A 12,118-nucleotide genomic window follows, 5' to 3' on the forward strand; every position below is an offset into this window, starting at 1 on the left:
AAAGGAACTCTTGACCAGCACATCCAACAACAAAAGCCAGAGCCAGCTGTTGATGTGGACCAACCCTGCAGTATGTAGCATGTAGCTTACCTTCAGAGTAAAGTAGGGGTGTCAAACTCACTTTCACCGAGGGCCACATCATCACAATGCCTGTCCCCAAAGGCCGGATGTAACTTATAAATGTAACTAGGTCTAACTAAATGTAATGTAAAATAAATGTAACTACTCCTTAATGTTAAATAACTCTAAATTTATTACTTATTAAATTTAAAAACATTACAATTGCACAGAAAAAAATGTTTGTTTCTCTGTTATAATATAAATCCTTTTAATTTGTCGGGTTATTAAACCCACAGAACTTCATCAACCAAGGATCAAACTATCAATGAATAAAGAAAAATAACATCAAACACAAGTTAGGACATCAACTTTGTTCAAAACAGTTTTGTCAATGTTAAAATGGACTGAATTACTGCATTGTGGTAATGTACAATGACACCTGTCGGTATATTTAAAGGTCTTGGTGGTCTGACCAAAGAGCTTGAAGAGGAATCTGTTAAGGATCAGTGAGCAAACCTACCTGGTCAGTTTGTTCTCAGGTAGTTAACTGATATGTTAAACATAAATCAGTAAAAGTCATTACTCCCGACAAGGATGTGAAGTTACCACTGCTGTTTGTTGAATTGGTGGCAAAAATACAAGTTAGCAGACCAGTTACTCATGTCGCAAAATGTTGAGGATCCAGAGGTAACAATTTTATTGTTTTAATGATGTCAAACAAGCCTTTTAGACTACTTTTGTCAAATAATCTGACTAATCACGGACTGACATTGAAACTGATGGAAGAGTAGTACATGTTTGTTAACACTGCAATAATCTAAAGCATAGCTTATCAGCACAATGAGCTTTGAAATTTTTACCATCAATATACACTGGATGCTACAGTCAGTATCTATGAACGTTTGACCTGTTCCATAGAAGTCCCTCCTCATCATGTAAGTTTCTGTCACCTGTTGCCAGAGCTGCCTCTGATCACCAGAGGCATCCCTGTAATTCTGCTATCTACCATTCCTATTGTTTGGTTGCCTTTATGGGTAACTGTCCAGCATTTTTGTCTTGCCTTTAAGGATGTTGACCCTGCCTCTTCACGTTCTGTCCCCATACTTGATTTTCATATTATTGGTAGTTATGGTTCTTGCCATAAATGTAGAATTTTTAAATTTATTTCTCAGGATGCCCAAAGTTTTTAACCAACATAAATATTCTGATTAAAATAAAGAATTAGGGTTACATTCAAGCTGTTGTAAAAACTGCTCAATTATGTAGTAGTAGTTTCACAAAAAGCACTGGTTCTGATTGAAATCCTCTGTGGAAAAGAGCCAAAATTCTCATTTTGCCTTCAGCAGTATGTCGGGGGTAAAGCAGTGGCACACATCTGGGTGGACCCCAGAAGTAACGCAACAGCATGCATACAGCTGTTTCAACTAGCTATAAAGCATTTTGAGGCTGTTGGCTAATGCTAGTACAAAATTGTTAAATTAGACAACAAACCCATGATGGTGACCAGGTCTCTCTTTTTCTGTATTATTCAATGTACACACCAAAATTCAACAAAGATTGACTTTGCACGACTCAGTGTTGAGCACACAGACGCACGCATGCACACACGCGCGCGCACACACACACACACACACACACACACACACACACACACACACACACACACACAGTTCACTTACTTATTCCAGGCTTGTCTGAGCTTCTTAGCGCTGTACACCGTGAAGCGGTCTATGATGGAAAGAAAAACAAACAGACATAATTGTTCAGTAATTGAAAACACTTGTTTAATGCATAATTTTACATTGAAGCAAAAAACATAAAGGGGCATAAAAAGTTCCCAAGAGTTCCCAAGTGTAAAATAAGAAGAATCAAATGGGTAAACTTCAAATTGTTTTCTGCCTGAAAGCAGCTCTGCAGCCTGTGAGTGTCAGTCCGCTCAAGCTAGATATGTTGATATAAGAACACACCTAGCCTAATTCTATTATCAAAAGTGTGATTATTATTTGTAAAATTGCCAAAAAAGGTAATTTATTCACAATAGATACAAAGAGGACAGGGTAAATACCAGTCCCAATACAAGTCAACACTGTAAGACACATTGAGACTGTGAGGGTCAGGTTGAAAGTTAGAGCAGCTATGTAGACCAGTGGTCCCCAAACCCCAGGCCGCGGACCGGTACCAGTCCATGGGTCATTTGGTACCGGGCCGCACGGAAAGAAAAAATAGTTTACATTACTTCCGTTTTATTTATTTTGGAGTCTGAAAGATGTTTTATTTTGAAAAGTGACGTCTGTGCGGAATGACACACAGACGAATGCGTCTGTCGCGCTTGATGGGTCTCGGTCACGTGACAGATTACCCTTAAATTAACCCCCTAAAACTGCCCCAGTGTTCTAGATTAAAGTCAAGGCAGATTATCTTGAGATAATCAAAAACCCTGCATCAATTTCCAACCTCCTGTCTTTGTGAAGCGGGATTTTCTGCAATGACTGTAAAGAAAACCAAACTGCGGAGTAGACTGGACGTCCGGAACACACTTCAGGTGTCATTGTCTCCTGTTACTCCTAGATCAGCGGTCCCCAACCACTGATTCTCATCATTGTCATTATTATTTGATTGACTTGTTCACCCTTTTATTGGAAATGATAAGTATTTCTCCTACGTTGAATGCACTGATTGTAAGTCGCTATATTTCAAAATAAACCTCATCAGTGCAGTCACTTCATTCGAATTTTTAATATAATTATTTCTTACAATTATTTAGATTACAAGGATGTTGATTATCAATTTATGAAAAAAGGGTTGTTTATTGTCTGTTGATGTCTGCATTTTACATAAAACCACTGCAGTGATATATTATTAGACTACAGCTGTCCCGGCGTCATTAACGATTGTCGATCAAATGAAGGCCTGTCCGTGAAAATATTGTTTTCGATGAAACCGGTCTGTGGTGCTAAAAAAGTTGGGGACCGCTGATGTAGACCATAGACTGCATGTAAAACTGTCACAACCTGACTGTTGGTTCTAGTTTCTAATTACAGTATTTTCCGCACTATAAGGCGCACCTAAAAGCCTATAATTTTCTCAAACCCACAGTGCGCCTTATAATCCAATGCGCCTTATATATGGATTAATATTCATATTAATATTGGTTAAAAACATGATCGCTGAAAAAAAGCTGGTGGTCTAGCGGGCAGACATGCCGCACTACGCCACCAGGGGCACCCTCCAAGGTGCTCGGTCCTACGCCCCCTAACAACGGTAGTCAAGGGGTGTCACCGAAGGGCTGCTCTCACTGACCTGCTGTCTTGACGGCAGAGCAGCCTGTGGAGAGCAAAACCAGGGGTTTGAACCGGTTCATGGAACGAAGATGAAAACTTGAAACTTTTGGTATTTTAGTAGGAACGAAAACGAAAACGTTTCATTTTTTAATGTTCCGGAACAGAATCGGAACAGAAAATAATTGTAAACCGGTTGATACCAGGGTTTTTTTTCGTTCTTGAAAAAACTATTTGACCTCATGTTTCACTTCCTGTCATTCACTCGACGCGGGATGAGAACAGAGAGAAGTAGCGGCTATCAGCAGCAGTTAAGAAAAGGGAGGTCTCCCAGTCACTATTTAATCATAACAGGTAAACACTGCAGTATGTCAATCTTAAAAATGTATCATTTAGACATGAACTCATTGGCTGCAGTCATTTTCAGGGCAGTGTGTTTCCGTACTGTCAGCGCTTTGTAGCAATATTGAGCTATGGGAGAAGAACAATGAAGATCTGTTGTTCAGCAATAAATGACATGGTGGAACTTATTCTTGTCTTATTTCATGTAGTGTCTAAGTAGGAGGCATAATTTAATTTTTTTAAAAATTTAATACACTGTTATAATCCCCGAAGGGAAATTAAGAACACACACTCTAGGGTTTGTTTTTTTTTGGTTGGTCAATCAAATCAAATCACATGCATGCGTATTAGTGTGTACAGGCCCCTGTAATACACACACCACACACAAGGGGGCCTGTAGGCATGCAAGGGAAGTAGAGTGGCAGACAGCTCCTTCTTGGTGCGCCTCAAATGAGCAATTTGTAAAGGGATAAGCCTTCACTACAGTGATATAACTTGCATAAAGCAGTGGTGTAGTGCAGTGTCACTGTTTACTGTAGGGTAGGGATATATCTATAATTATAGTCTCTTGTATATAAACTAATTGCTTAGTTGCCAATTTAATAGTCCTTAAGTTACCGTATTTTGCGCAACATTTGTATAATGACTTAGTTAAAGTACAGAAATAAACTCGGTCTAAATGACCGAGTTTATTTCTGTACTTTAACCGGACACTCGGTGCATGCTAGCTAACGGAAGCAAAAAGTTGACTGTGGTTGAACTGTGTTGTACTACGTATTTAAATTTTAAAAAATACACCGACATTATTTTTTAAATATGTTTTTATTTCTTTATTTTTTGATAAATCTGTGCTAAATCCTTCGAAGTCCTCATCTTCGGTCTGCATTGAATAGCTCGGCATTTTCACTATCGCTGACCGTCTGGTTTCTGGGTGGCTATCCGGTAATAATGCCGGCTTTTGGGAAACATTGGACAAAAGTCAAATCCAAAAGCTATTTGAGTCTATCCACTGGACGTTAAGAAAGTTCTTGAAGACATTTCGTCTCATCCACATACGCCAGAACTTTTTCAAAACTTTTTTGTTGCTTTTACGCCTTCCATCCACACGACAACGCAGATATCTGGAATGAAAACGCAACTTTTTGAAAACGCTGGCCGAGGTGGATTTTTTTAAAAACGCTGGGTCTGCGTTGTCGTGTGGACTGTGTATCCGCAACTTTTTAAAGACGCTGACTTCTAGCCTGCAACGAAAACCTCTGTGACGTAAAATTTATGGGCCCGTGTGTTGTGACAACAAAAACACGGAGGATTCCTATTGGATAAAATTTGACTCAATACTGCCACCACATGGTTTGGCATGCTTATAGCCGTCTTTGAAAACACACTGGTGCGTTTATGTGTGGACGGAGATTTTTTTGAAAACACTGTCGTGTGGACGATAATCGTTTTCGATGCGTTTTTAAAAAGTTGCGTTTTCAAAAAAATCCATCATCGTGTGGACAGGGCCCAAGAGACTTCTTCAGTTGAAGTCTGGTGTGCTGCAATTGATTTGCAAATGTAGTTGATACCTGAAACACACGTTACGGGTGGGGGGGGGGGGGGGATTTAGGCTTGTGTATTCTGTCTGGCAGTGACGTGCTGTGAGATTCACAACGGTGAGACACCCACGTTAAAGTCAGTTCTATGAGTAAAACAGAGCGTCACATTTGCCAGTAAATAATCAGTGCAGCAGTAAATAGCTGCACCTCACCTCCGACTGGACTACCGATAGACTGAAACAATATTTAATTAATAAACGAAGACGAACTTCGGAGCTTAAATATGTTTTGAACTTCAGATCAGGAAATAATCCGCCCTGTTCGAACTGAGTGGTCCATGACTTCTGTTAGGATTTGGCGCTATAGAAATAAAATCAAATTTGACTATGTTTTCAGATCATTTTTAACTACAGTATTTTGTAGTACTTTTATCAGTAAATCTCAGCAGCTAAGGAAAAAACCAATGCGTGTTAACTTCTTTCTAAGATGGCAAAGTGATCAAGTGATCAGGTTTCCTTGATGAGGCTCAGAATGACCTCATTGAAATAGCAATAGCTGATTAAAGGTACTCACAGTCATGAATGCTCTCTCTAGTGGATGGATAGCGCAACTACAGCCACTAGTTTTTTTAATCTATTTAAAAAAAAAATTTATATACGCCTTATAATCCAGTGTGCCTTATAGTGCAGAAAATATTGTATTGACGTTTTTGTCCCCCTTTAGGAAATAAATGGTGTAGGAACCAATGTTGGCCAGGTCAGGTTCCCGCCTGGAAGCATTAACTGACACTAGATGAAAGATTAAATTAAATCCACTTTATTTGTCCACACAATGGGAAAATTATGTTTTCCCCATTATGTTTTAACACTGAACTGTGAATGTTTTGCTAGTTGATGGTAACTATTGGTGGAGTTAACTGAGAAACTTCATGAAATAAAACGGAGTAACTTTTGATGACCAGGAAGTGACATCATCGTGTCATTCATGTTAGCGTGGTGGAACACCTCAGCGGATTAAAACTGGGCTTAGCCTCTATACCCCCCAGGAGAAAATCCATTCAGCAGAGGTAGAGATGTTACAGTTGCATTATGGTACTAAAATGTTTTATTTTATAATGTGTTGTTTTTATGCCCTCTTACTGTTTCTGATGAGTCTTACTGACTATTTTAGTATTTAGATAGTAAATCGCATTTTAATGACTTCAAATGGCGCTTATAGATTGAAATTTAATAAATAGCAACTTACAAAGAATTCAATTTACGAACAACCTTTCGGAACCAATTGTGTTCCTATGTTGAGGACTACCTGTAATTTTTTTTTTTGAACGCACATATTTTTTGTTCATGAAGGTTTATCAGTACAGATAAATAGATGAATACTAAACTTCGTCCCAGAAAGCCAACCTACATCAAACTGCCAGGACGATGTCAGTGTGTGGGGGAACAGTCCCTCCATATCTTTTCCTGACGTGTGTGAGATTCTGTTGTCTTAATCTCAGCTGAAGCTGCCATGTGGACACACAGTCGGCCAGCACTGCCAAATGACCTGTCCCCACACAACTCTAGCCAACCACCCAGCAAGCTAGGCCAACCCACACACCGCCAGCCTAATCCTTCTAGCCAACCATCCAACTGTCTTTCAGGTTAGGCTTTCAGCCTTGACAGCTGAACCACACTGGGTCCAGCTGCCCAGTTCAACAACAGGACTGGCCTGAACTGGGTACCAGAGGGGAAGGCCAGCAGAGACGATGAGAAATAAACATGACAAACATGAAGGTGTTTGAATGCAAACCAAACAGGACCGATGCTGCTTTCAAGGTCAACTGAAAAAGATCCTGTTTCTTTTGCACATTAAGACGGTAAAGGCTTTTATTTTGAAGTTGTCACTGCTTTTATTTTTTTTCTTCTCTGGTAAGCATGACAAACCAAATGAAGATCAAAAGCAAATTTTAGCAAAGGATCAAGTTGTGTTTCTGTTTGTCAATCAGCAAACTATATGTATGTCTTTAAATGCAGTGATGGTGCCTACAACACACATCACATGGCTACAGGGAATACATTCACCTCAGCTTCTGAAAATGCAGCATTACAGTGTTTGTTCATAACAAGATTGGATTTCAAACTGTAACCTGATTGGTTGAAGAGTTCATTCTGAATTATAGACACTTGTTAAGTAGTTCCAATGAGGCTGTCTGTTCACTTACTTAAATTTATTTCTAGCTGCAGAAACTCTGAAATAGAAATTAAATGAAATCACATAAAATATGACCACTAAAGAAGCTCAGAATATTAACACAGAGTCTAAGACACCAGCTTCAATCTGGACACCGACTCTGAATCTGACTCGGGGACAGTGACATAACTTGTTAGCTAGATTGCCTCAATGTCAATACAGTCCTTTGCATCTGGCTAACTCAGGGGTCGGCAACCCTCGGCTTTGGAGTATCTCTAGAGATAAATCACAAAATGAAAAAATTGGAATGAAAAAAAAATAGACAGATATGATACTCACAGCTGAAAGTCTTTACAAAACAAAACTTTTAAAATACTTTTAACGACACTTTTCCTTGAATGTGACTGTATTTCAACATTTCTGTCAATAAAGAATTGCATCACAGCCTCCGACACACTTTTCACGGCGACGCTTTGCCAGGCAGGTGTTAGTTATAAACAAACCGGTGTCTGTGTGATGGGCATGGATCCCAAAGGGGAAATGACTACGACAGCTGATGAGAACAGAGGATTCCACTAAGAATGGACCTAATCATTTGCTTTCATTGCCAATGCAGAAGGATTACCTGCGTGTTTGCTTTGTAATCAGCAGCTGTCGAATAACAGAGAGTACTAGGGAAAGACATTTCCAGGGAAGGAATGCTGAATTTGCAAATCAAGGGCATTAATTTAACTCCAGTGTACTCAATTACCTGTGATGAGTTGAATGACAAAGGAATAAACACCAATCATCTGATTTCTGTGGCCACAGATGGGGCCCCCAGCATGAGAGGGTCATGAAAGGAGTTTGTGACTCTGCTACAGAAAGCGATGGGTAACAACCTGCTTGCATGTCACAGCTTCTTGCACAATGAAGCACTGTGTGAAAGAACTTTCCCACCGGAGCATAAGGAGGTGATGAACCTCGTCATTCAGGGGGTTCATAAGATAATTTCAAAAGCATTAAATCACTTTCAGTTCTGGGTATTGCTGGATGACGTTTACAGTGAATATTGTGATCTCCTGGCTGTCCGGGGGGGAGGTTTTGTGTCACTTTATTTGTAATGTATATGCATTTATTATTATTTGTTTAGAACACGTAAAATCATTCCTGTGACTATAATGGGATGGCAGGGGCTCAGTGGTAGAGTGGGTCAACCAATGTTCTGAGATCGGCAGTTCGATTCCCGCTCCCGTCCAAAAAAAAACACCCGAAAGTGAGCTGACGGTAGGAGCTCACCTCTGGAGCACTGCCAAGGTACCCTGGGGCAAGGCGCCGTCCCCCTCACAAGCTGCTCATTTGGGCGCACCACGAAGGAGCTTCCCTCTAGTTTACCTCCCATTGCATGCTTACTGCCCCCCTTGTGTGTGATTGCGTGTATTACAGGGGCCTGTACACACTAATATGCATGCGTGTGATTGACTAACAAAAAAGACTAGAGTGTGCGTTCTTAATTTCCCTTTGGGGAATATAAGTGTATAAAATGAAAAAAAAAATTAAAAATACAAAGCAGACGTTGACATGCGAACTGCATTTGGGAGATTTAATAAGTTTGTCAATGCAGCAAAACAACAGATATTACTATAGTAATGGAAGGTAAACTTAAAGCACTAAATATGGTACAACAGAGTTGTCACATGGTGTCATTCTCTCATGGATGCACTTCATGGAAAATAAACATTTAATCAAGAATCTCATTACGCACTTGTAGCCTAGATAGTCATTTTGATAGTAGGCTAATAAAGCTAATATACACTTACAGTCTGTGTTGCCTTCATATAAGGTTTACATAAGGCTTTAATTATTTACGGCTCCAGATATATTTGATTTTTTTTTTTTTTGTCCAGTGTGGCTCTTTGAACGCTTTGGGTTGCCGCCTCCTGGGCCAGCTACTGTCATGCTAGCTTTCTGGCTCAAGCTAATATGAGTTGAACAGACCTCAACTGTGTCCTTCTGTCATGTCCTGAAAGAGTTATATTATTTGTGAGTATTTTCACTTCTAAGTGAAGTATTACTTGAGCAATCTTTAGTTATCCTAAAAAAAAAAAAATGCAGTTTTATTACAAAATGCATGATGATATAGAGTTTACTAAATGACTCAATAATTTATTTGACTAAATTATTGCATGTATTTTTTGGTAAACTATTACAAGTAAACTGGTGATGCCTTTTAAGGTGTTCATTTCTTTGTTGCTCTAATTAAGAATCACAGTTCGATCAATAGTGTTTCCTTATTTTTTTTGTTCAATTCATACAGACATGAATCACACAACAACATGTAATTAAGTACTTTTTATTTGTCTGGGCATTACTTCATCTTGTGTTCAATTACAAAACAAACACTAAAATAAAACACTACAATCCCCTTCAGTAAATAGTAATACTAAAGATTCAACACACAGAGAATTTAGTCTGGCACAGAATGTGGTGTAAACGTCAGAATCAATACCTCAACTTGGAAGACGGCAGAGGAGGGAAAACCCAAATAACACATAACTGCATATAACTGGAAATGAAGAAGTGGAACCTTTTTATAACCACAAAATATGTGAAGAATAAGTGGCGCCTCCATGCTGAGGTCAAGCCACACTTAGATGTCTGAAATCCAAACCTAAAATACGCGCTGCAAACGTTGGGGCACACACATCTCATGATGGGATGGATTCAGTGTGAACGTGATGGATCACATCCAGGCGACCGACGCAGTGTATGTTTGTGGAGCAGTAACGGTCAGCTCAGAGGAGCTCGGTGCCGTGGAAACACATCCTGAATGACAGGAAGGGCCTCCAGATTAAAGCAGCAGCACCACCTGCTGGAGCCGCCGAGAGTTCATCTGTGCTGACATCCTCTGACGTACGAAACAAAAATATCGTTTGGAATATCGTCATTAACAATTGGAATAAAACCACTGTTGAGAATAATATTCATGTTTGACAGTAACTGAAACAGTGACTGTGGAACATGTGGACGTCCTTTTAATGCACTCGCTTATGATCTCCATTAGTGGTAAAACACGTGCCTGAAAGAACATCTGTGTCTTTAATATATTTACATTTTAAACTTATACATTTATTATACTCAAACACATTGACAAAATTCCCTGTCAAAACTTAATTTACTTTGGATGTTGAGCTTCAGATCCAGGAACTGTCCTAAACAGTTAGGGCATTTTTCAACATCTGTCAGGAAATAATTATCAAAAAAAAAATCTATGGAACAAGAATCACACATTTGTAATGTATATGCATTGAAATTTTAACAAAGCCCTCCCATAAAGTGTTTGTGAACATATTAACTAACAGATGTATTTAGCAGTAACAAAACAAAATCCTCGCCTCAAAACCTATTTTATGAATAAACTATGATTAATTTATAAGTATTGCTTGAATGCTACAGCTAGAGAAACATATTTATATACATTTATATCTGGTCTTCTGCTGCATACTCTGACTGGGTTTATCCTGCTTTGTGAGGTACTGAGGTTCCTCGCATGCACCATCACGTGACAAAGCTCTATTACAGTATTTTCTGCCCTATAAGGCGCACCTAAGAGCCTTTAATTTCCTCAAAAACTGACCATGCGTTTTATAATCCAGTGCGCCTTATGAAAAAGTTTTCAGACTGAGTCATTCATTGAAGGTACGCCTTACAGTCCAGTGTGTCTTGTAGTACGGAAAATACTGTACAGTACATCACCTCTGCTAACATCTCAAGCCTACTGGTCGAGATGTTAGCTAGTCAGCCAGAACGGCGTCTGTGTGCGTGTGTGTGTGTGTGTGTGTGTGTGTGTGTGTGTGCGTCAAACAGTTCCACAGCCGTTGAACATAGCGTGTGAGCAGCAAACAAGAGCCAGCTGTTAGACGGCCGCAGGACGAGGGATTACATGTGTGTGTTTTATGTGTACATATGACCGTGAAAGGCCCACCGGTTGGTTCCTAATTGGCCCCTGGAGACTGGAGGCTGGGTCACAGCTCAGTGATGCCTCACTTCATGCTAATCCTTTAGAATTTAGGTTTTTCATTTTTTGTCTAAACTGAAGGAAGACTAGATGCATTGAGGACTAAACCAGTTAGAAAAGATGGATCCAGTGGTTAGCAGGTCAATGCCACCATGAATGTTCTCACCTGGTTTGAAGTGAGGCAGAGAGTTAACCCCCGGCCAGGTGTCTTCAGACGGGGTGCCGAGGACCTGAGAGAAAACAACAACAATAACAAGGTCAGCTTTTGTTTTCTGTTCAGCAATTTTCAAATACAGAAGAACCTCCAGATATGAGCCGTCGCTCTGTCCATATTTTTGTTTACCATACAAGTGAAACTCCAAGATACAGGCTGTGTCGGATGGATACAACATCAGTGAGACTGGATCTTGTTCTTTACCATGTGTTGGTGGATGGATACAACATCAGTGAGATCGCATCTCGTTCTTTACCACGTGTTGGTGGATGGATCCAACATCAATGAGACCAGATCTCGTTCTTTACCACGTGTTGGTGGATGGACACAACATCAGTGAGGCCGGATCTCGTTCTTTACCACATGTTAGGCGGATGGATACAACATCAGTGAGACCGGATCTCGTTCTTTACCACGTGTTGGTAGATGGATACAACATCAGTGATATATAATTAATTATACACAGGTAAAGTCTGCATGATTTTTTTGACATAATTTAGGGGGTGTGGGTTTTTCT

At 39.7% G+C, this 12,118-nt stretch overlaps 1 protein-coding gene across 4 annotated transcripts in view; it reads right to left on the reverse strand.

The window, feature by feature from the left end:
* cdk14 (cyclin dependent kinase 14) overlaps positions 1-12,118 on the reverse strand; it is a 212,768-nt gene that overhangs the window by 71,699 nt on the left and 128,951 nt on the right. For all 4 annotated transcript variants that reach the window (XM_068324827.1, XM_068324829.1, XM_068324828.1 and 1 more), the window contains 2 exons: positions 11,554-11,617; positions 1,740-1,788 (listed from right to left, as the gene is read on the reverse strand). In XM_068324827.1, the coding sequence (XP_068180928.1) occupies positions 1,740-1,788; positions 11,554-11,617 (113 nt within the window). The remainder of the gene's footprint in view (positions 1-1,739; positions 1,789-11,553; positions 11,618-12,118) is intronic.

This window comes from Antennarius striatus, chromosome 9, assembly GCF_040054535.1.
Source record: "Antennarius striatus isolate MH-2024 chromosome 9, ASM4005453v1, whole genome shotgun sequence".
Lineage (NCBI taxonomy): Eukaryota > Metazoa > Chordata > Actinopteri > Lophiiformes > Antennariidae > Antennarius > Antennarius striatus.